We start from the raw sequence: 25,345 nt of genomic DNA, 5'->3' as shown, positions 1-25,345 counted from the left end.
AACACTGAAGACTTTTCTTGTGTTTATGGGATGCAATATGATGTTCCAAATCTTGACTACCTGTAACAAAATATTTTAATATTAGGGCTCGGAAGTTGATGACCTAAAAAATGTAAAAAAAAAGACCACCCCTTAACAATGAAAGCTTGATTTTTCACAAATTACAAGAGTAGTTGAATAATTTGATAAAATCAGTTTCATGGTTTAAACTATGAAAGCAAAGGGAAAAAAAGCAGTTAAGTGCTAATGTAATTTTCTATAATTTTACTTCAAGGTTATTTTAAATACTCCACAAGTCATTCACCTCCATTCAGAATGGGCCTTGCATGACAGTAGTCAGTCAGAACCTGAAAATACAGTTTTGCTTCGTGAGCAATTGTGCTGATCACAGACCACTTAATTTCGGTTATTTTGCAATTTGTACGCGTGACCGCCAAATTTTAACTGCAGATTCGTGATTAGGAGAGCAAAAGTAGTGAGTATGTCGAATTTGAAACAAATTGGAGAAACTCCCGGTATTGTAAAATCGCTTCACAATCATGGCCTAAAAATAATAGTGCCCTCTTGAATTGACCATATTTATGATTAATGGCATACTTGCTAATAAGATGACCATGTGTGGTAATTTGGTTCTAGTTAGATATAGCGAAAACACATTTAACTCGTTTATTTTCAAATTAATTTCATTTGTACTTACCTCATATGCATAGTGAAACATTTTTCAACTTGGGATTACTTTTTTTTTTCAAATCTTGATTCACGCTGTCTATCGTCAGCTGATATGCAGTGTTACCAAACTTATGAACCGATAATTGCCGCACAAACTATTCACAAAGGTTTTTTAAGCGAAAATTGATCCACAAACCATTCACGGAAGGTTAGGTTAGGCAAACATAGAAAATTGAATTGAAAAAAAAAAAAAAACTCGCACGTTATCTTGTAAAACTACTGTGTGGTTGCTACACTAACACTTATTAACTGAAAAATGATTGTTTTTAAGCTAAAATTGATCCACAAACCATTCACGGAAGGTTAGGTTAGGTTCAGTTAGGTTAGGCAAACAGAAAATTAAATTGAAAAAAAAAAAACGCTCACACGTCATCTTGTAAAACTACCGCGTGGTTGCTACACTGATAGGGGGTTACATAATCGAAGGCACGGAACATTTGATTCACGTATTCCACGGTAATGGTGGCACAAGCTATCGTGCAACGGAGATACATGAATGTCGAAAATTACATTATTTACCGGCCGAATAAATTGCAGGAATGGAAAAAACACTATTCCCAGCTTCCAAAAGTGCACAGAAACTCAATTCCATAAGTACTTTCCCGCCTTTTCTCCTGTAAATTTCAAGAAATGTATTTTCGCTATATCTAACTGTTACCGGTAATTTATGTAAGGTATGCTAGCAAATGCATTTAAAATTCTTGAAACAACTGGGAGAAAAAAATGATACTAAAAATGCAACAAAAACAGGAATAATACTGCAAAAATGGACTAAAAACCAAAAGGGCAGAAAATGCAAAATAAAAACAATATTTTCTGGTTCTGACTGAAGTGAAACAGACTAGTTTCATGTTTAGTATTCTCTTCAACGCCCAGAAAAAAGATGATTTGTCAATTCCCTGACCCTATTTATGATAGCTACTCAATGAAGTACTATGTAATGAATAGTGTTATGATTAATAATAATTGCAATTTCGTTCCATCACTATTTTTTTAGCATTAAAAGTGGCATTCGATCGATTTCGATGCTTTTTGCAATATGAAATGTGTCTCAGTGTATGAAAACAACAAACAACAGATATAGGCTATTTCATCCTAAAGTACTTCCACCATTTATTCTTAAAATTTGGCTGTATGCACACACTATAGAAAAAAAAACCCAAAAAAACCTTGCAAATGATTTATCACTAGGGAACGGAACTTTATGTGCTAAAAAACACAGAAATATTTATTTTTTATGTGTCATAAATGTTGAAAATATGTGATAAAAACAGGAAAATATGTGACAAAAATAAAAACATTTGGTAACAAAAACAAACTATAACATGCATTTTAAACACCTGAAATTAGTTTATAAATGATTACCTCTTAGCGAGCTATTTTTTGGAAGAGTTGCAGTGGATCACCATAGTTTTTTCCAAATTCTCCATTGTAAATCTGTGACGATTATCTCTAAAAAGCATCTTATATTGTGAGAAAGATGGCTCCACGTCACAAGAAACAATTCTTGCATATTTGAATCACGAAATGTCACTAACGCTTAAGTTTTCCAAAGCTTCCTCTTCCTCTACTTCACTTTCCAAAACACATGCAATTTGGCACAAAGTTTGAAAACCTTGTTTTTCCCAAAAAATTCTGTACATTTAGACACTTAGATCCAGTGAGTTCTTGCAGTTTCGATTCTACTATACGGACTTTAACAATGGAAGCTGCCAAAGTGTTCGCGGACGATTCAAGCTTTCATATGGAATTAGAGAGAATGGACAGGTTTGTTGAGATGTATGCCAATTCGACTTTTACGGAGGGCTCCATCAACAGTTCTTGCAGAATTCTTCTTTGTCGAGATCATTTACAACAGATACAATTTATTCAAACTTCTGGGCATAACATCTGCATCCAACCAAGTGCCCCACTTGTAGGGGGAAGGGGAACCTCAGGACATTTTTGTTTAAAACTGTCTATTCTTCTAGCCAACTTGATAAAAACTTTCTTGCCATTTGAAACCAGTTTATCGACATTGGGATAAAGAGCTCTTATCTTTTCACATATTCTATGCAACGCATGGGCCACACATTTAACGTGCACCATTTTGGGGTAGCTAACGGCAAGGCCTACTGCAGCTTTTTTCATGTAAGCTGCAGCATCTGTCACGAGGAGAAGAACATTGTCAAATGTTATGACTTCCGGCCACAATAGCTGCCTGCATTGCTTCATTAAAAAGCCTTGCTATCATTACGTGTAGCCAGCCCCAGCTACTGCTTCATACATTTTTGAAATATCAGTGACTTTCGTGTATTCCCCCCCTTCCCGAAACAAATAGAAATTCATAAACTGCTATTTGCATAATTTTCCGGCTCTCTTGAATTGGATGGCTTTTTTTTACACTCCTGGCAACCCTGAGCTACCATTATATCCTTTGCTACAGCTGCGTTCAGGTCGCTTACTTCTCATTTCAATTCGGTGCTAACTTCACGGACGTTGCCTAATCACAATAATAAGTTAGAAGAAATAACTCGCATTTTCACAACTACCAATATTCTCGTTTTTAATTACTTCGAAAATTATTTCTCGAAGATATCGGTTATACTACAAGAAAGCAAATCTAAGTTAAAGTAAAAGTTCAACTACATGTATACCAAACGACATTTACAATATTGGAGGGACAGAATACTTAAAAAAAAAATATTGTTTCATTCGAAGGTAAAGGCGTAGTGTAGTGGTTCTTCTACCTGATTTAAGGAGCTAAAGGTTGTAGGGTAGTGGTTACCGTTCAGGATTGTGAATCTGATGGTCGTAGGTTCAAACCCTTCCGCTGGCAGAAAATTTTCGTAAGTTTTAGACATATCCCATTGTGTTCATTGTCCACGCCGTGTGAAACGGAATGATTCAGTTTGGAATTAACGATGGGGGGAGGGGAAATATTGAATTACAAAATTTCCATTTCAACGAACTGAGAAGTGGAAAAAAATTGAATAATTCTTATAAATATTAAAAATTACGTTCATTTTTTTAGTGGTGTAATCGCAGGTAAAATCAAAGATCTTACATGGAAGATTTTAATTTGCTCTGAACTCAGCCAAAAGGCATTTCGCACCGATCTAATATATTCTCCAATACATTTCAAAATGTCATTGAATGTTTGATGTCGATAATTTGACCAATGCATCCATTCTTGACGCTCAGACGGTATTTTATGCAACTACCTCTTCTCTCCAGTTCCTTCTCCTTCTTCTCTCCCCTCTTTCCGTTCTGCTTTTATCTCATATCGCCTTCCCTACTTTTCTCGCATCTTATCTCCATCCCACTCTTCTCCACTCGTCTTATCTCCTTTCCTGTCTTAGATTTCCGACTCCACTGCACTATTCTATCTTTTTTCGTTCTTCTCTTTTTCTCTCCTTTACTCTACTCTCCACTTCCCTCTTCTCGTCTCCTCCTCTCCTCTCGTTTTCCTCCTCTTTTCTCTTCTTTGTTTTTTTCCTCATCTCTCCTCGAATCTTTTTCCATTCTCCTCACTACATCTCCTCTCCTCGTCTATCCTATCTTTCTTCTCTCCTCTACTTTTCCTCTTCTCCTTTCGCTTTCTCTTTCTCCTCTCCTTTGTGACCTTTCGTTTCCTCTCACCTCTTTTCCTTACTGTAGACTCATCAGCGATGAAATACTAGAAAACCTATTTTTTTCTTTCAGAAAGAATTTTGTCATTTGCGATATAATAGTGATATTTTTAATAATTTTATACAATAATACTTGTTTATATTTCTTTCGCGTGTTTTATAAATATCTATTGTGCATGTGGCAACCCTGAAATTGAGCCTAACTCTGCACGCAACCCACCAACGGCTTGTGTAAATTGGGTTGCCTAGTTTAAAATGTCGTTGTCCTAAAACTTTTGAGAGACACTGTACACTAACGGAACTCTGTGAGAACGAGCATTGTCGCCGATGAAAAGGAAACTATCACCTATTGCATCTGCGCACGGCATGGCAAGAGGTCTGAGGTTCTCGTCTCCATATCTAAGGGCCGTCAAACTGCCATTTTGGATGACGTGGAGGTCCGTACGTCCTACAATTTTCATTCCAACCCACACCATCAGTCCACCACCTCCATTTTAGAATGTTTCTTGAACAAAAACAGGGTTATAGCGTGTTCCACATTCCCTTCATATTAGGCACGTTTATTTTAAGGCTAGGGGCTGAATCGCGACTCATTGGAGAACACTGCTCAACCCCATACGTTGTGGCTCCAATTGCGATGTTCCTCAACAAAGTTTCTACGGATTAAAAGCTGTACGGTGATGGAACACACACCATGATTCTATATGCATAGAAGCCATCTTCAAGAAGGCGATTGCAGACAGTTTGAGATGACATCTGGGCCCTATTGCTGTGAGAATGGCATGTTATAGCTTCGTTGCATTCTGTAGTCTGTTTCAATCGATTGTTAACAAGAGGTACCCGTTGTCTCTTAGTGTTGTTGCTCAGGGACTGAATTGACCTTGCCTTCGTCGCACATTCCCCGTTGTTTGGAACCGAATCTACAGGCGAGAAATGGCATCGAGACACTCCAAGGGCTACAGATACCTCTCGCTGTCTGTCCAGCTTCCATCCTTCCTATGGCTCTCCACGCCATTGATTCAGGTAAATCGCAATTTAGAGGCATTGTACCACTTGCCTACGTTCCTCAATTAACTTTTACACTGTCCTTGGACTGCTACTGTCATTCTCACAGTTCCACACTTCAGTTGTTAATTCAGAGATATCGGCATTAATGATGGGCAAATAGCCAATTGACTCCAGTGATGGTGTTAAATACCATCCAACTTGTCAATTAAATTATTAAAATATTAACATATTTTAATTAGTGTTATTATTATAATCTTAATTATTATTATTAATTTAGATCAAAATTACTGTAATTGTAATTTCTAATAGTAAAAGTAAAAATATTAAAAATTATCACAACTTTCCATTTACATCAAGGTTATCTGGAAAGTGGAGTGATAACACACAGAAGGCAAAGAGTTATGACATGATATCACATATTTTTCATCTCTAGGCATCCCAACCTTACCAAAAAATCATTAGAACCCGTCCCCCCGAGTGGTACCGACAACTTGCCTGGCTCAAGGCCTAATGCATCTAAAACTCTGGGAAACATTTTCATCTCCTGAATTAAATTATCCCATTCAATTCCATACGCAATAGTTTCGGACTCAGTTTTCTTATCATTCTCTCATTCAGCAACTGGGGATGCTAACGTAATTATTAGGAGTTCTATTATAGCTTTGGGAGAATCGTTCTTTCATTTGGCACGTTATTGTATTAAATATTTCGTAAGATATTTTCCTAAGCATTGGCTGTTTCATATTTTGTCTCTTCTGTTGGATTATTGCTCGAATCTCCTAGGTGCTTTCCGTTTTCTAGGGACTGCATAATTCCATCTTGAATTTCGTGATACTTCTCTTACATTTTGTTAGTCTTGCTCATTTCTTTAGAATTTGCCCCCCTCTTGTACCCCTATAAAAATTTTATCGTCCATGGTTGAGAAGGCCCCATCTGCCCCATTGTGGTTGCCCTACTGCAGTATTTCATTAGCAGTTAATATGATTAACGTTGCATTATAACGTTTGTCGCCATTTTAGTATATCTAGATGGCTATGATTGTACACCCGTTTCCCGTTCTAAAGATGGTTCCGACTTACGAAAAGTTCCAGAACATCTCTTTCCAGATAAAAGCACAGCGCGTGTGTGTTTAAAATTGGTTAACTTGAAAATTTTTGACAAATTTAATAGAAAATAAAAAGGAATTAAACATAAAATATACTTCAATATTATTTATTTCATAAATATTTTTTAGATTCGTTACACGCAGTAACAATACAACACAACACATATAAATTAAATATATAATATTGATTATAACAGAAAGAAATATACGGTTACTTCACACGAGGACGATTCTTATTGAGGAATGCAGGCCCTTGGAACATACAGTTCTTTTTGTATTCTTGTGGATCCCTGGTTTAGGTTCACGTTGGAGTTGCGTCTGACTTTCTCTGCAATATTCCTTGCTTCTGGACCGTCATTCATGCAGAAGAATTCAACCTGATAAACAAAAATACACATATGAATGAGTCTTTCGCTATCCATTTTTATTAGGAAAAGTTTAAGGCTATAAAAAGAGAAGTGTTAATGGAAATACGCCTATTCATATTTAAACAGCCTGTAGGGATTGAGATAGAACACAAAACATGGGTATTATTGTAATTAATAATAAATTAATATATGTATTTCTATCATTACACTATTAAAGAGATAATGTAACAAGAAAAATGCTTCACACTTCGCAGTGTGCATCATATCTGGATTAGTCTCATAAAACTAAGCTGAAATCGTGAAGACTATGATCTCAATAAGAGACAGACTTATAAGCCTATATTTGAGAATTACGTAGCCTATAAGGTAATAGTATCTCAAAAACACAACGAAAATCATTATTGGTAAATCATTCAGATTTAGATACTTTTTTAGATTGTATGTTTTGCATCGGAACTCTAAAAATATTTTACTAAACTGAACAACGCCATTTACCTGATTAATACTTCTTGTATTTATTCAATTTGCTGAATACTCTCGATTATTTTATGTTAACTATCAATAAACTAATAAGAATGACAAATGCTAAATTTAAGTGAATGAAAATCACGCAACCGACAAGTATGACGAAAGTTACAGACTCGGAAATTAAGAGAGAACTGTAGTTGAAAAGCAGCTTTTAAAAGAAAGTATTATACCTGCTTAAGTGATTCGCCACTTGGTTTACATTTTGAACTGCAAGCTGGCATTCGGTTCTCTGAGAAGCAAATTTGGTTTCCTTCCGTTACAATTTTCCTCTCGTGGACAGTGCAGCTTGTTGGTCTTGGCCGCGGGGCAAAGCGAGAGCGTTGTTGGTAATACTCGGAGTCGGTCTGGGAGATGACATTGGTGTAGAGTATTTCCTTTTGGACGCATCTGCCGGAGACTTCGCGGTTGGCGCTTGAGCAGGAACCACTTGAGCCATCAGACACCGTGTATGATTGGATGAAGTCTTGTGGGTTTCTCAAAATGCAGTTCTGTGGATTGGTGAAGTCAGTTTCAGGCTCACCGTCGAAGGTTCCGCAGAGACCCATTATATCACTTCTGTACTTGTTGCTGGCCTGGAAGAATAATCGAGAACTCGTGTCAGCTAATATCATATCATACTGCTAAATGTTTGTGAGTTGACACGAAGTTTGCAGATAAGTTGACACTTCATATGAAGTATTTGTCGATTTAGTATTTCAAAATTTGTAATAAAATCAACTTTAATAGGAAAATGTATTAAAATGCACATGGAATCTTTATGTACATGCACATAGCATTAAGTTACATTCAAAGGAATTCTTTGATAATTTAATAAAAGTGGATGAAACTCACTTGAAGTTCAATGCGCTTGCCATCAGTGACAATTTGAACGCCGTATTCTGGCACCTTCACAACAACAGCTTCATCTGGTAAGGCGTAGACCCAGACTTCATCTTCATCCTGGTTGTTTCTTGGCTGGGCGTAAGACACGCGTCGTGATGAAACCTGGATTGGCTTCTGGTTCACGTACACGTTCACAGAGCTCTCGCTGCTGGATTGGCTGTTTTGGTTATCAACTGCCTTGGGGATCATTTCAATAACAGTGTTCTCAAGGGATACCTTGATCACCTTCTGTTCGGAACCAACGTTCTTGGCCAATACTGCAATTGCGTCATCATCAGAATACTCGTTATCTTGTGGTTGGTTCGTCATTAGTACATACCAGCAGTTATCCAGTTGAGCTGAATATGTTTGGTTGTCAAATGTGTTCAATGTCTGTCCCTCTAGAGTGCATTGGGCTGTTAAAAGAGAAAGCAAATACAGTAAATATACCTTAATACTTACGATATTACACAATTATTGCGCATGGACGCACAGCCAGTATTCCTTTTTGTTTAATTATAATTCGTCGCTTTTCTACCTCTTTGTTAAGTTGTAACGATGAGGATGAGTGTTAAATTAATGAAATGGATGATTGAACAAACATACCCATATCTAACCTAGGAGTCTAGCCTGTGAGCTCTGGCTTCGTTACGCTGACCAAATTTCCGCGGTTTGTGTTCTGCGTCCTATCCATGCGTGTTTGCGATTTTCTCTTCATCCATTCCATTCATCCTCATCGTCGCAATTAGTCAAATGCGACTTAAAGCGAATATTATTATTGTGAGTACCTGAATAAACGAGTGCCTCTCTGTACCTACGTGTATTCATGATAATACAAAATAATAAGTTTCGTTGCTAATGTTCCGAGAAAACGTCACATTATCCATATTAAATATCAATGTATAAAGAACATCATGAAAGAAGTAATTAACGGAATGAAATACTGACACCAAGGATTGTCTTGTCTCTAATTTGTCTTTCAATTAAAAATTTTGAGCTCCTTGGAGGGAGAATTGAAACATGGAAAAGTCAACGCATGAACATTTTTAAAGCATTCGTGAGATAATAACATACGACTCCTTACCGAACATTGAATTGAATTGAATTGTTGTTTTAAGTCCACTTTATGCACAGAAAACCAAATGCTAAATTAATTGTTTAATCTTTGTTTGAGTAAATGTAATAGTTATTGATAAAGTTGCGACTTACGATAGTACTGCATAGACAGGTGATCATTCCAAAACAATTCCCAAGGATTGTACTGAACATGAGGTACAAGAGCGGCCTTCAATTCTTCTGGCACATGCATCTTGTTGAAGTATGCTGTTGCTTGTGGGGTTTCCAGGGAAACGTAGACATCATTTAGATCTGGAGAGAATCTCACTTCTCCGCTGATCTGGCCTTGAGGGTTGTTCACGTCCATGACCTCTTCTTGCAAGTATGGGTAGCCCAAGTATTTTGCAAGCTGATATGCATGGTAAGAAAGTCTCTTCAATTGTTGTGGGACCTATACAGTAATAAATAAATAATTGTAGTATACATAAGAAGTAATATAGTTAAGTATACATAAGATACGTTAAATATTTACCCTTTTATAAAGTGCATTAGTTTCAAACTCAGAAGAAACTAACAGACGCTATCGTGTATTTACTTTCCCGAACTGCCATTTTCGTTGAAAGCAGAATGTTCAGGCCAGAATTAAACGTTCGTATGCTTCACGCTTTTAGGTTCTGCTGGTATCTAACTTCTTGTTTTTTGAAAGGCCCTCTAACAGAAAAAAATCAAGTCATTTTTAAAATTAGTTCAATGACTGCCATCAAAATATACTTTTTCGTGTTGTTTATACGAAGAAAATGCATGCCACTTAAATTTCTGATGCTGTAATTCGGTTCATTTCGTTTCTCTTATTGGAAGTTTCGTTAATTGTTATTTCGCTGCTGCTTCTTTCTTATGTCATATGCTCAAAACAGAATTTTTAAATGTATAAACAGATCATTTTTTAAGCTACGGTCCTTCCATTATGATCTCAAATGATCTTAGGCTAATAATGTGTGTGAAAATTATTTTGCAATGTTATTTTTATCCAAAAATATTCAGAGAGTTAAAAAAAGACCTCGCCCCTGTATGTTATTAAATATAAACAGCAGCACGAAGTGTTTTTTTACATATTTTCCATAATAATGTCATTAATTCACATCAGAAAGTACCGTAATTATTGTTATTTTTTTCTCTGAACTTACTTCATTGTATTTAACGGTGAAAGTTGTGTGATCCAAGTAGTTGGCTAAGATCGTAGCGTTTTGGCAGGCTGGGAGTAAGTTCTGGCCCTCCTGGATTTGCTGCTGGCATTGCTTGACGTATGGTGACTGGTTAACGTACTGCTTGCGTTCTGCAGACTGCCTTTGCTTCACCTGTGATGAACAACAATAAGATTTATGATGAAAAAAAAAAACTGCAGACTTCTTGATCTATCAAGTTATTTTTATTAAAAAGTTCTACAAACATAAAAGTTCATTTAATTCTTCATTCAAGAAAATATTTTCTTGAATATACAGTACAACCCTTCATCAATATAAACACGCATTTGTGAATAACTATATCTAAGGGAGAAAGGACTAGTTTTAGTCCATATTTCTTCATATTTACTGTCTCAATTACTACACAAGAAGGTTAGAAATTTGTAAGGCCTAGAACATTTCACTTTGGATGACATAATGTAATTACATTTAGCATATATTTATATTTATATATTGAAACTTGGTATAGCAGTGTGCACTTCTAGAAAAATGGTTTGGAAATACAACAATAGTTAGTAATCGAAGCTGTTTATGAATGTACCGAAATATGCTCATTACAAAATACAACAGAAACGTTGTCTCCCATAGCAGCATTTGTTTTCATTATGTACACCTATTAAGTTAAAAATACAAGGTAAAGATATTTAATATGAAACTCACGGTTACGTCAATGGCTTGGTTAGATTGGCAGGATTGTCCATATTTAATTGAAGCTTGCATAGTTGATTGACCATCGAAGTTGATAGCTTGTGCAGCGTTAAGCTCTGGAACGTATGGGCTGCTGGCTTGTGCGGACGCGCAGACCTAAAAGATACAAATATATTTTGCATTATTATTATTTTTATTATTTGCTAGTCAAATTTTTAGAATTTGAAATCCATCAGTTAGAGTAAATTGTTTCACGGAGACCTGTTAGTTGAAATAACGGAATTATACTTTACCACAGTAAGGTTCCACTTGAATTTCTGTAAGTTTGCCAACAACCAGCAATAATGCAGCATACCTCAATGTAAAAGAATGACATGCAGTTATGAGTTGTGTGATCGCTGCAATACATAGTGTAAAATAGTCATAAATATATTTCATTAGTATATACACGTGGGGTGGGGGGACATAAAAAATGCATTAAAAAGCATTCATCCTTGATACCATCCCTTCTAATTTGTGATTATTTAAGAACATATGTGGGAATTCGGTTACAATCCGGATGAAACGATGGTGTTAAAATTAGGTCAAAATGTTGCAATAAGTTATTTAGTATGATAGAGTGAATAATGTGAAACAAATCTAACATAAATGGAATAAATATTCATCTGCTTGAAAAGTGACTGTTGATCATGTATAAGAAATATGTTTGTACATAATTCCAAAATAAATATTAATAATGAAAATGTTTATATCTAATTTAGTGTGAGTCAAAACTACTCATTGCGAGATAGTAAATGATATAATACACTCTACCTGGAAGTCGGCACCACTTGAAGATCTGGGATTCTTAGCAAGGAAGACGAGGACACGGCTCTTTGGATCTACTTCGCTTGAAGCGTAGGCAACGGTGGCGACGAAAGAACGCCCCTGGCCACTCTGGCCTTCGTTGATGGTCACTGCAGTATCCCAGACTCCGGCACTAGCATCTGCAAATTAAGGAAAATTGTGATTATGTTATTGAAGAAAAATATCGCGTCTTTAATTAGTAGAACATATTCCAAACATGGCTGCCTACATTAGCATAACTAAGTGTTTTCGTTTATTACTGCAATTGCTCCTCAAAATGCTCTTCTTGTGCAAGTCTGTTGAAATCTTTAAAGAGAGATTGTGCCTGCAATAGGTGCGAAATTTCTTGTGTCAAATAGGAGCGATTTTCTTTGCTGCAAAACCAAATAACGTTATTCTTTGATAATTGTCCAATTAATTTGAAAATATTACAATAATGCATTTCAAAATGCATTATTTATATGTAGAAGTAATTCTCATGCGATGTTTGATGTTTAAATTCACTATTTTATTTATATTTTCTACTATGTTCCTAAATACAGCAGACACATACCTCGAATGTTCCTCTTGACCTTCGTGAGGAGCTCTCTCTGCCTCTGGCTGCTCATAGGAGAAGGCGATGAAGAGTCGGCGGATGGCAAGGCCCAGTCTCCAGACTGCGACTGCGATTCAGCACTTTCGTTGCTGGAAGGAGTCTGATCATCACTACCCTCGGATTCATTTTCGGTTTCTTCTTCTGAAAGAATATCACGCAATTGGATTCAACTTTCAGCAGTACATGTGGCAGTATTTTTATATTGGGCTCTGAAGTGAAAACAAATAGTCCCATGCCAATAGAACTTAAATGCAAAAATGAATTATCTACGTAATGGCACAGATATGTTCCAATTCCTTGAAACTAGCTGAAAAATGTAGCAATATTCCACAATTAAGAAGAACCTTAAAGGACACATAGGCTATTAGTTAGCTTTAATAAATAAACAACACGATGTGTATGCTACATTTCCTTCCGAAACAATATATATATATATATTTTCATTATTCAACAGGTAGATAGATTTAGCTTATGGGCTCTGTATAACAATAGGAAATATTATCCCCCGAAAACATTGTTTGGAATTTGAGGTAGCATGCCAAAAGCGCTTAAATCACACAAAATTAATGCTAGATTTAGGAATTCAGAGGTGTGTAAAATAACTAAGAAAAATGAATGAACAACTGTTAATAAATATTCTGCGATAACATACCGTACTTAGCAGATAGTGACACGGAGCTTGCTCTAGACCTTTCTCCATCGAAGTAAAGACTGATGTCAGACCATTGTGTATTCCTGTCGTTGAATATGGAATTCAAAAGCAGCATTGCGATTTGTCTTTCTGATTTCTGGAGCTTTGGCATCATCTCTGGATTAAGGTGCTCGGAAATGTATTTAACTCTGAATGCAAAACCTGTAGATTCTTCACCGTAAGTCTCCTCCCACTAAGGATGGAAAGAGAGATACGAATTCGATTAATGAGCAAATTTGTAACCAGCTCACACACAATTATTCAGGTCATTCCAACGAAAGAAGCTGAAAATCATAGCATAACATAATTTGGAATAAACAGTTCTTTACATTCGAACACATATATACTACTTCCACGTGAATTTATTTGGACACAGTAAATTCAAAGAATCCGCGCGCTTTATACTGTTCATTTCAAATTCGCAGGTTGATAATATATGTATGTAATTTCTACACAAACATGTTAAATTTTAATATAGATTCAGCAATATCATTGAGGAAACGGAATCAAATGAATCTGTTTTTTAATATTCTCTCATCATGTAGCCATAGCCTCCCTGCACTAACTTATTTCCATACTATTAGACAAACCCAAACTTCGTAATGGTACTTTAATATTTCCTTTGTCTCTAATTTTAAAACGTGAGTGAAATGCATTTACATTGATGTAAGTAACATTAGACTCAGTTTGGGTTGCTACTATGAACCTGACCGCGCGATCGTAAATAGAAGAATCTACGAAATAACACACATCACCCAACAAACCCAATTAAATATTACAAGATTATTCTGTTATACCAAGAGAGTAGTTTCCATTATAAATTGTACAAATTGTAATATTATAACTCAATAAGAAACTTACTGGTTGGGGATTTCGGACCTGCACTGGTTTCGTGTTCCTGTCTTCAATCAAAGGAATCAAGTTCAAAATGTTGTGTTCGGTTGTGAAAGGTCGAGTGTGGGAATGCAGGACATGAGTCTGCGCGCTTGGTGGTTGTATAGTTGCCTCGAGCAATGACTTCCTGCTTTCTACCTTAAGTTCAGCCTTGATAGGAACATGGACGTAGTCCAGCTTATCCAGACCAGCGTAGTAAGCTTTGTTTTCGAATGGTAAGAAGAATCCAGCCTTGGACGTAATCTGAGATGCAAACCTGTAAATTCAAAAATAATTTTCTGTTTACTTCAATATGTTTTTGAAGCGGTATTTTTTATTTGAACTTTTATTTTCACAATTGTGTCTCCGATGTCCAATGTCTTCTTTCTAAATGCATTATATATAAACTTACACACACACACACACACACACACACATACACGTAGGCTCTATACTTACACAAATTTCACGTCCATATTGGCGGATATTTCCTCTGGTACATTGCTAGGTCCACGAGCAGAACCAGATGTGGCACCCTGAACATGGCCAGTCACGGAGAGAAGGGTTGGTTTCTTCACGGAGAAGTAAACTGGCAATCCCATGCAAGATGGGTGTGCAATGGTAATGGAGAACTGGTTGTAGAACTTGCTGTAGTGCATGTCGTGACCAGATTGAAGTACATTTGCAATTGCCTTTGCAACTAAAGACGGGAATAAAGCAAATAATTTACTTAGTCCAGTTACATGATGGTTTTGAAACAACCTAAATTTATTAGAAGAAATGCTTATACGTAGTTCGAATTAATTAAAAATAAACAGAGTTATTATTTTGCATTTTTGTAGCAAAAAGATTGAACAGACAAATTAAACCATTTTTTTTAATCCTCATTTTCTTGTGGTAGCTATCGCTGTAGAACTTACAGATAAATTGTAGAAATTTTGAATATTTCCGTATATGGCGTTTCTTAAAAATCACCAATTCCTTTTTATAATACACTGATTATCTTTAACAGTTATCGATTTACAATTTGGAATATATGTACTAAATTACATGTAAACGTAGTAAACAATCGATTTTCCATAAATATTTTTTATCACTTGTGTTATGTTTAAATTGAAATTACCGGCTTGTCTCGAAAAACTAATAACATTTTTATGTACATGAAATCAACTTACCCTGAGGAATGTTCCTAATGGTTTTGCTGTCATAAGCAAAGAATCTGTTTCCACCCAAAAGCTTAATGGCGATATTTCCTTCAACTGGTTCAGAGTCAGATGGCCTAGCATTCAATAGCTCAGCAATTCTCCTTGGACTGAACTGGTCGTCTCCCCTTCTTGATGATCCAGAAGATTGTTCATCGTTGAATTGATGATTCAAGAGCTCAATTAAGTTATCAACACTGGATGTCATTACATGTGCCTGAAAGAAAGAACAACAAAATAAGAATATATCGATGGTTAAAGTGGTTCAGAATTAATGATAATAAATACATCAGTGCATGAATTTTTAAATATATTTAAAAAAGAGTACGATTAATATTACATTTTGATCAAATTTCCATATTTACAAATCACAAATATGCATGAAAGTGAATATATTGTTCGAAGAGTTAGATTGATCTACTATTAATTATGCTAATTTATTCTACTACTTACACTAATTGCCCTAAATTTAATTCCACCAAAGTTCTGAATCAGTTCATAGAACAATGATGATGGAATAATGCTATCTGAGCTTCCAATCCAAGTAAGTGTCTGCCTGTAAGCCGTTTTCGATTCTTTAAGAACATAGTTAAAGAGGTAGTCACGAGAAAGATACACGCCAAGGTCTTCGTTGTTGTCCAGCAGAGGAAGAACAGATTGAGCTTTCTTCTTCCTGTTGTAGAAAATTACATTTCTTTACACACATATCTAGTAGTTTCAAAGACATAAATAACTAGTGAACAGATATTCCTAATAACCTCAAATCATTTGCCTTAGTACTTAAGTCTGATTTGCAACTTTACTACTTATTCAACGTAATATTATACATATATATATATATTATATGCAATTATACTGATGCAATTATATAATATACACTCCTCACAAAAAGCTTGGAATATTGTTACTTTAGACAATAGGTGATGGACACAGCCATGGAATGCAACACATGGTATCTGTCTGGTAGACGTTCTCGTCTTTTCGTCATGTGCTATTTTGCCTATCACCTATTTCTTAATATAATAATATTCGAAACGTTTTGTGTCTATTATAACAATGTTCCAAATTTTTGTGAGGAGTAAAGTAAAGTAAAGTGTTCCCCTGTGCTTAGCACCACACTGAGGAGTGTATTATTATAATTAGTGTCGCAGTTTACCATTAAATGAAATAATGTTACAGTTTTGAGGTGGAAATAAAAACAAATTTTAACACTAAAATTAACAATGAGATACAAGTGAAAAAAATACGTACAGATAACTAAAGATAGGTCCCCGAAATGAAGCTGCATTTTTAATAGCTGAAACTATAGCTGACTTGACGTGTGGGTTTTGTTCAAACCGTGAAGAAGTAGCCATCCTTTGCAGAACATTTGTTGGTGGGTCTGTCTTCATGATCAAAAACACAGCTGCACATCTAACTTCATGTGCCTCAGCCTGGTTCTGGTGAATATTGATAAGAACTTTCCTGGCAAGTTCAGGATGAACCTTGGTCAATTTGTACAAAGAAGAAACCATGAGAAGCCTTTGGAAAGTGGAAACGTTCTTCTGGCCTTCCAGATATGGTTCAAAAGCGTCCAGAATCTTAGGATGGGCAATTTTTCCTAAAGCCGTTGCGTAGATTTGAACCTTAACGCTGTCTTCGCTGTCAACAGCCTGATGCAGCTTCTGAGTCAAATAGGATACGAACTCCTTAGCGGGCTCGTCGTTCATTGCTCCCATGAAACCAAAGCTGTGAACAGGGAACCTCTTGTGGGCTGCCGATGGTTTTACAACAGTTTTGCGCAACAATTCACTGTAGCTGTTGAGAGCTGCAACGTACATGAAGTGTTGTTGATGAACTTCGTTGATTTCAACGATTTCCTGTAATATGATAAAAATATTCTCAGTGAGGTTTACATGGTTTTGAAAATGAAATGGTTAGCCAATACACTTTTACATTACATACTTACTTCTTTCTTGTTCCGTTTCATTGTGTTACTGTTAATGATTCCAATATGCAATATACAATTATATTTTCGCAGATATTTGTCCCCTGGTAACGTGCTTAGAGCAAATATTTCTACATCTTCCTCCAGGAAAGAACCTATACATCTTATAAGAGAAGAAAGAAATTCATATTTACCCTAAATTTCTTCAGGTATTCATTAGTTGGTTGTCTAGCTGTTTGTGGTAAATAAGCCAAAACTTCAGCAGCTGCTTCTCCCTCCAGCTTTCGCTCCTTAATCCATTCAGAAATAATAGTAAGGGCAGGTCCAGTTCCAGCTGCGGCAACTGCATCGCGGAAAGCCTTCCTGCAATTCAATTCTTGTATTAAAACATCAAAAAGTGGGTTTCTTATGTTAAGGCCTACGCATATTGAGTTCAGTTTTGGGAAGAACTTCTACCAGTGTAACTTAAAAAATATATATTAGCATTTTTCTTAATTTGCGTCACTTTTATACATTTGAAGGATAGTCGCAACAATGAGGATTGTTCGTCAATTGATGAAATTGATGACAGAATAAATACAATTCATACTTCAATTGAAATTCGAGTCCAGCACTAAAGGTTTTGCAGAATGTGATACGCATGACAGTAGTTGGAAATGTAACGCCATGCAAGGAATTAGTTAAATACCCTTTCAAATGACACAGATTCATTCAATTCAAAATTCAAAATTTAAATTGTAGAACTGCAATATTCTGAGGAGAGACAATTTTAATTTGCCTGTGTTTGGAAACAGCTAAGGATAGATAATCTCAATTCCATGTTAACCGTTTGTCTATGGAGGTATACATGATATGAGCACAAAATGCCATTCTTAAAATCCATTTGCCTGATTTGTAGTATGAAGTAGAAAATCTGAAGCAAAGGCTGTCTCAGATTTTAAATTTCTACTTACTTGTTACTTTATTGTAACAGATTTAATACCAGGTCTAATAAAATATCAAAGAGTAATGTTGAATTTCTTACCAAGCAAATTTCTTGTCCTTGGGGCTGGAAGGAGAGGCATGAAGCTCTTGTGTGCATTCCTGAAGCTGAGCCACATTCATGAGTCTCACAAGTTTTGCCTGAATGTTGAAATTCTCTAAGGTGTTCTTCTCTGGGATTGAGTTAGGATTTTCAAGCTCCAAAGCAATGCTTTGTGCCAGTTTCTTGGCAGAAGCAACCAAATTGACTTGACTGGAAGCCTGAATTGATCGCCCTTCATAACCCACGAACAATGGGTTCAATGGAGTCTGAGGTGGGTGATCCATGGTGGGTAGGTCCTGGAATTTTTCATTCACGGAGGCTGCTTCATCGCTTTCGCTCGTGTCACTGCTACTGTCGCTATCTCGTGAGGTGTCTCTTGAAATTCTTCCTGAATAATAACGCTCATACATTTGTGGCCTATTTTTAGAGCTACCATATTGCTGTCTCCTCTTGTACATTTCGTTACTAATGCTGTCGCTTTCTCGGCTGTGCTTTTTGTCATTGTAGTTAAAACTGTTGTCTCTGCCTTCTTCATCACTCCTTTGTCTTGAGTTTCTGTTGGTATCATCATTCATATATTCCCTTCTCCTCTCACTGTAACGTGCGTTCCGCATGTTTTCTGGAAAAGCTTCATTGTAATCGTATACGAGGTCAGGAGTTTCTTCCAAATTCTCTGGCTCGTTTATGGAGCTGGATATTGGGTGAACAGATACAAGAGTGATGTTGGACTTGGAAGTAACTGTGGTCTTCTGTTGGTCGTAGAGTGCTGGACTTGCAGCTGTCTGGGAAATTTTAACTGATGACTTGATGATGTAATCATTCAGATTTCCAGAAATTATGGTTCTTGATACAGATGATCGCTATGAACAAAAAAGAAACGCGGTTACAAGGGAAAAGCCATCACAGTATGTACATTTATAGACACACACCAATATAAACGGTGTATCATATATTTTCGTTACTCTAGCTACGTCGTCTTAAAAATTACGATCGCGTCAATATTATTATTATTTTTAAAAACAAACTTTATATACTGTAAGATGATAACACGAATATTAGTTGTTTACCAATATGTGTTGGATGTTATGTTTGACTGTAAGCATTAAAATGTGATCAACCTAGATTTCAACCAGAACAGCATATATCATTTCACAGATACATTTTAGAAATATGCATTTCACATTCCTTACCGATAAGAATTCTCCAGTAAGGGTCTGTCCAGGTTGGCCCTCGCTGAATTCGGTGAGGCCGAAGTGGTAGCCTGGTCTCTTCTCGCAGTTGCTGAAGTTGGTTGTCTTGGTGATTTCCAGGTGCTGCTGCTGCTCATTGTCCTCCTGTTGTGCTACGGGCACCAGCTCGGGCTGGCTCTGCACGATGTATTCTGGGAGAACAGAGATGTCATACTGAACCTGACACTTTCCCGCAACTTCAGCCTGTGGAAAGGGGAAAAAAACAAAGATATACATTTCTCCCTAGGAAGGGTGTTTCAGTTACGGAAATTTATTTGGGTGTAATTCTCTCAAACATAATAGTTCAAGTTAAGCTTAGTTTCACGATATAGTTCTTGTAAAATTGACAAGGAGAATGCGATTTTCCGCATGAAATACATAAAATAATCTGACATTACATTTAATTAATTGAACTTACCTCCATGGTTTTGTAAACCATCTTCTCGACATTTGGAGTAGAGATTCTATTGGAGTTGGATTTGTGGATCTTATTCTCCCCTTGTGTGTCTAGTTGCAACTGACTGACAAGGGCCTTGTATATGTTGGATTCCCATGTCCTCATTTCCTTGGGGGAAGCGAAACTGTTGACCACTCCATCGTGGATTTTGGCTACCACCGCTTTTCCAGACAAGGGAAGGGGTTTGTAGCTAAGTTTTTCCTCTGGAATGTCAGTTTCCCAACCATCAGGCAAGTTAGTATGCACTGAGGCGTATTGGGGCTGAACAAGCTGGAAAAGAAAGGAAGTGTATTACATACTGTGATTTATTTATTAGTGTTCCTATAATGTAAATATGTTACACGTGTGTCTTCTTGTTGCAAAAATGCGAAGAATTAGAATATAACTTTCATTGCCCGGTTTTCATGGCTTTCCCGGTGGAGGCTCATAGTGGTCAGGACCCTTTTCTAAACTGTAGGACAAGTCCCGATTATCCTATCTGTGCATGGAATGGACGTAAAACAGCAACTCAACAACAACAATCTTCATAGCTTCTTCAATTATTGTAATTCATCTTTTTCATCTTGCATTATAACTTCAACCTACGACAAAATCGAATTTATTAAATCATTCCTTACTGTAAATCGTCAAAAATTGTAGCAGATTTACTGAAAAGAAGGTGATTGTGATTTGATTTAAAAATTTAAATTTCAAGGAGAAAAGTAACTTACCTTGATTAACAAGTTGTTACTGCCTTTTGCCTGCACAATAACCTTTGATTTCACAAGGATACCAGAATGTTGATTTGTGACTTCATCGTGAGAGCTCAGAGTCCTACCACGCCAGAGGTACTCATATTCCCTTTCACTCTTGAAGCCTGAAATTGGACACTTCCATTAGTACTTGCCTAATATTATCTGAAGGGATTCTGAAACTCAAAACACGATATAAGATTTTTGAACCAGTTTCTATTGGACTGCAATGAGATTGTAATGCTTGATCTAATTGTATGAGGATGAACAATTACTACACCAAATACTCATGAAAGGTACGTACATTAATATCGAAGCGATTCAATATATATTTCTATGGTCTTTGTTTGATTATTAATTACTAATTCATAGAAGGTAGACCGAACGTATTTATATGATTATTTGATTATGTTATTCAATTGAAAACTAACAGCATAGGTACAATATATAACTATATACTATGTATTCAAGGATAAAGAATAGCCTATGCGAGAATACTATATCTTAAGCACTCACGCCATAAAATACGCATAGGAATTGAATCTTACTTATAATTTTGGTGATACCTTATATTATAATACTGGGGCGTTAAGAGGATGATTGATTACAAGTTAACATTTACAAGGTACATTTGCATTTCGCATTAGTAGAGAATCTTATGAAAACCTTATGAAACATATCGAGGACATAGTACGTCAATATAGTATTTGACCAATGAATTATTTATACTAAGCCAGTTTACTCTAAGCCCGTACATAATTCCAGAACCTATTTTCGTTTCAAATTTTAAATTCTAAATCAAATCCATTGATCCCTACTCACTAAAAGACCATTTATCGAAACAAACTTACAGAACGGCGTGCATAAAGCAGCTGAAGAGTAAATAATGTTATTTTTACCCTAGTTGTTATTATTCTTGTTATATATGTACATCTTATTATCCATCTTATTATTTCTTTTCTGGTTGATATCCTGATGTAAAATTGATTTTTCTGTATTCAGGATTTTTCAAATAAATAAATAATTAATCGGATACGTATCACTTCAGCTTACAAATTAGCTGAATTATCACCGACAGTAACATTAGGAGACAAAATCGTTGCTAATAAATCAAGTGGGACTGACTGATGACTGTTTTATTACGACAAAGTATTTATATCTTATTTTAACTTGTCAGTGCAGATGTTAGCTGAATTGAAGGAAATAAGTGCACACTCCAAGTTGGAGTGTGCTCTTTGGCTTGACATTTGACTTTCATGACTTTTAAATTATAAATTCCTATCTACTTACGTAATTTTTTACTTTATAGATTAACTAGCTGATTACCCGGCGTTGTCCGGGTATTTATTTATCCCAATCTATTATTAGACAGGAAGATAATGAATTCTAACTATAGTGTAAAATGTAACTAATTTTATTTACAGGTATTTAAAAGTATAAGTACAGTATACAAATTATAAAGTAAAATCTTTTATACATTCACTATAATATTAATTTAACTCAAAACGTGATTATAAACAACATTTTTAGTTTCACCTCCAGGAGCAAGAAGAAATAAATTGAACGGCATTGGGAGTGTTACTTTTCATTTTAGCGACCCCGAAAGCCATGGATTCCACAGTAATATCGGTTGAATTCGATTATTTTTACATGTCACCCCTTCCCACCCCCACCCTAGGGGTGCCAGGGGTGTCTTACCCCCACAGTATTTCTTCCCAGATTGTAAGTCATATGTGTACCAAGTTTGGTTGAAATTGCTCCAGGCGTTCGAGAGTTACGTCATTTTTGACATTTTGACATTTTACTTTTCACGCCCTCTCACCCCCATGCCGATAGGTGATGTACTTGGAGTTAAACGGCATTGGGTATGTCACTATTCATCTTAGCGAACCCCGAAAGCTATGGATTCCACAGTAATATCGGTTGTATTCGATTATTTTTACATGTCACTCCCTTCCCACCCCACACCCCCCCTACAGGTGCCAGGGGTGTCTTAACCTCACAGTATTTCTTTCCAGATTGTAAGTCATATGTGTACCAAGTTTGGTTTAAATTTCTCCAGGCGTTCGAGAGTTATGCCGGAACAAACATACATACACACTCACACACATACATCCATTTTTCTATATATATAGATTACTTTCCTTACATTTGAAGATTAATAATTTTCCTTACATTTGAAGATTAATTATTTTCCTTCTATTACTTTTTTTCTCAATGTTTGTCCATACCAAATGAAATTTGCGGATGCCAATCATTGATTGAAGCATTCACAAGAAAAACGTTGCACAGAAACAGCAACATCACAAAGGGGCAGCCATATTGCTTTCTCTTACAAGTTGATCTTCCAAATAGAAGCTTCTAAGAATAATGTTTATTTGTCTTTATAGATATCTCTGTCGTCAAAAACATTGGTTACAATATTCTTCGTGTGAACGCTTCGACTTTTATTTGACTTTCCGTAGCGTACTCTTGATTTTGTTGTGGACTGCACTACTGAGCACGTTAAGACTGTCATTGACAAAAAAGTTGAACTAATCATGATAAGAGAGACAGAATGGAAATAGAACTATGAAAAACAATCACAGACATAACTTACCATTATCAGCTGCTGCTAGCCCCACTGAAAGAAAAAAGGAAACAAATTTTAGATAATTTCATATTATTAATTACCTGAATTACCAGTTAAGCGACTAATAGCTTTTTTTATATTTCATATAACAATATTCTAGCGCTGTGAAAATATTGTAGTAGAAAGATTGGTACTTAGTTTCGCTTCTTCCCGACCAACAATTACTCGGCTTGGCATTTCTTAGCCTCACTTCGTCGAGAAGAATCAGGGCCCTACAGGATTGGATGGTAGGCTAGGAATTACGACGACTGATTCTCGCTCTGTACTTAACGAGGAGTTTTGAAGGATTGCAGAATAAATGGACATAATTGCACTCACTCACATCGTCTTTAATTAATCTGAAACCTCTGATTAGAAGAAATTTTGTGGCTTTCGTTTTAAAAGTGTCAACCTCTCGCTTAGAGTGACTGAGGAAAGAACCAGGGAAACTTCCATCAGAATGAACAACTGCAAGCAGTATTCGACTCCCCCTACCCCCATAGAACTTGGAAACGAAAAGTTAAGGGTCAATTATTATCACCCTACGTCTGGCAACGTGCCACTAAGATAATATTATAGGAAGCAAGCAATTTGATTAATTACTTGCAGTTTCAAAATCTTCTCTGACTCCTTTGTGTGGAGATAACCACATTTCCTTTGCATGTCGGCCATATTTAGGGTGGCATTGATCAGTGATATGCTCGGATATTTTTAGCAACACGCAACGCGCAACGGTGTCCCATGATATTTGACTAAGTAATTCCAATATCAACTCATTTCAGTGACAAAACGAAGAAAATGTCTAAAACCCTTATTTAGAACTTTAAACAATTGAGGGCCCCTCATAAAAATTCCACTTTGAAACCTGACACTATAAAGAAGACTTGGATGTAAAAAATGACACAAGGCAAATCTTTTGAGGTGTTTTTATGAAATGGAATGTTGAAAATGAAACGGATCACGAGATTACAATTGAGAAAGTATTATAGAGAATTAGTGATAGAACAAAACTAATATGATCAATTTGGAAAAAGTACAATGTCTTGTCTTCAAAGATAATTGTTTCATTGAACAGGCCTTCGAAGGTACTGTCGAAGGAACAAAGGAGGAACATACAGGGAATCCAAATGCAAGACAATAATGAGAAGCTCCTTTTCCTGAAAGAAGCCATGTGTAATTGGTAGTGGTATAACGACCTCTTTGAAGCCAAATAAGCATGCCTCGGAAGAAAATAGCTGAATAAAAAAAATAGAAGAAGTTCACAACGACATATTATAGCGGACTCATTATAACATACAGCTCATTAGACTGTATTGTATTGCATTTTATTTATTTAAGGTAAATTTCTGCTTTCTAGGTTAATCTGTACGATAAAAATGAATAATATATATTTATGTATTATATAAGAGATATTTGAAACAATGGAACACTCATGGACTGGAGGTGGTATCAACCAACAAGTTTTGAAGGCGACATCCTGAGTTGACCACTCTACTTCGCCTTTAAATATTTCTTTCATGTTGAACCAATAGGTAAGTTATATCCACAGATATGCCCACTATTCAAGCAAATTGGTGAAACTACAATCTTTCTTCCGTCGAACAGAGCATGTATATGTAAATAGAAAGAGAGAGAGAGAGAGAGAGAGAGAGAGAGAGAGAGAGAGAGAAAGAGATGAGTTCCGACGAGAAAAATCTGAACTTACCAATGAGGCACAGTAGGAGAGAGGTCCTCATGTTTCTGCAGTCCAGATTCCAGAGACCGTTGGCTGAAACCTGACGAGAGGAGTTAAATCTAAGGAATATATACCAAAAATCAGAATTGCCGTGACCTTCAACTCGCATTGCTTCATTTCCCCTCTCTCGATTGCTTCGTCAGCTGGTAAAAGGTTTCTCTCAGTCAGCATTAAAAGTCTTTAAACATTCATATGTTTTCTTTACTAGTTTAAAGATCAGTTTCTCAAGATGCCTTATTTGCTCGATTTTTCTTTTTGTCCTTCAAAGT

At 36.1% G+C, this 25,345-nt stretch overlaps 1 protein-coding gene across 1 annotated transcript; it reads right to left on the bottom strand.

The window, feature by feature from the left end:
* Positions 1–6,575: 6,575 nt before the first annotated feature.
* LOC145984121 (vitellogenin-like) lies at positions 6,576–25,124 on the bottom strand. The gene is made up of 21 exons (XM_083117556.1): positions 25,047–25,124; positions 23,330–23,353; positions 20,710–20,855; positions 19,961–20,269; positions 19,504–19,746; positions 18,314–19,173; positions 17,484–17,652; positions 16,614–17,221; positions 15,816–16,035; positions 15,336–15,579; positions 14,620–14,860; positions 14,149–14,437; positions 13,249–13,480; positions 12,555–12,737; positions 11,969–12,141; positions 11,168–11,311; positions 10,451–10,621; positions 9,420–9,717; positions 8,181–8,626; positions 7,520–7,921; positions 6,576–6,830 (listed from the first exon to the last, which is right to left on the bottom strand). Exons 1-21 carry the CDS (start codon positions 25,075–25,077, stop codon positions 6,687–6,689), a joined length of 5,577 nt encoding a protein of 1,858 aa, XP_082973682.1. The 5' UTR covers positions 25,078–25,124; the 3' UTR covers positions 6,576–6,686.
* Positions 25,125–25,345: the final 221 nt, after the last annotated feature.

This window comes from Lepisma saccharinum, chromosome 2 (genome assembly GCF_977018435.1).
Source record: "Lepisma saccharinum chromosome 2, izLepSacc3.1, whole genome shotgun sequence".
Taxonomy (NCBI): domain Eukaryota; kingdom Metazoa; phylum Arthropoda; class Insecta; order Zygentoma; family Lepismatidae; genus Lepisma; species Lepisma saccharinum.
This window is presented reverse-complemented; position numbering and strand designations above follow the sequence as displayed.

Bases quoted from the DNA above. Each gene is read 5' to 3' on its own strand.
- LOC145984121 (XM_083117556.1), bottom strand. From the start codon at position 25,077: ATGAGGACCTCTCTCCTACTGTGCCTCATTG. The intron at 13,481-14,148 runs GTAAGTTTCTTA...TTCCATCCTTAG, and splicing joins AGGTCCGAAATCCCCAACCA to TGGGAGGAGACTTACGGTGA. The intron at 11,312-11,968 runs GTAGAGTGTATT...TGTATCTTTTAG, and splicing joins CAAGTGGTGCCGACTTCCAG to GTCTGCGCGTCCGCACAAGC.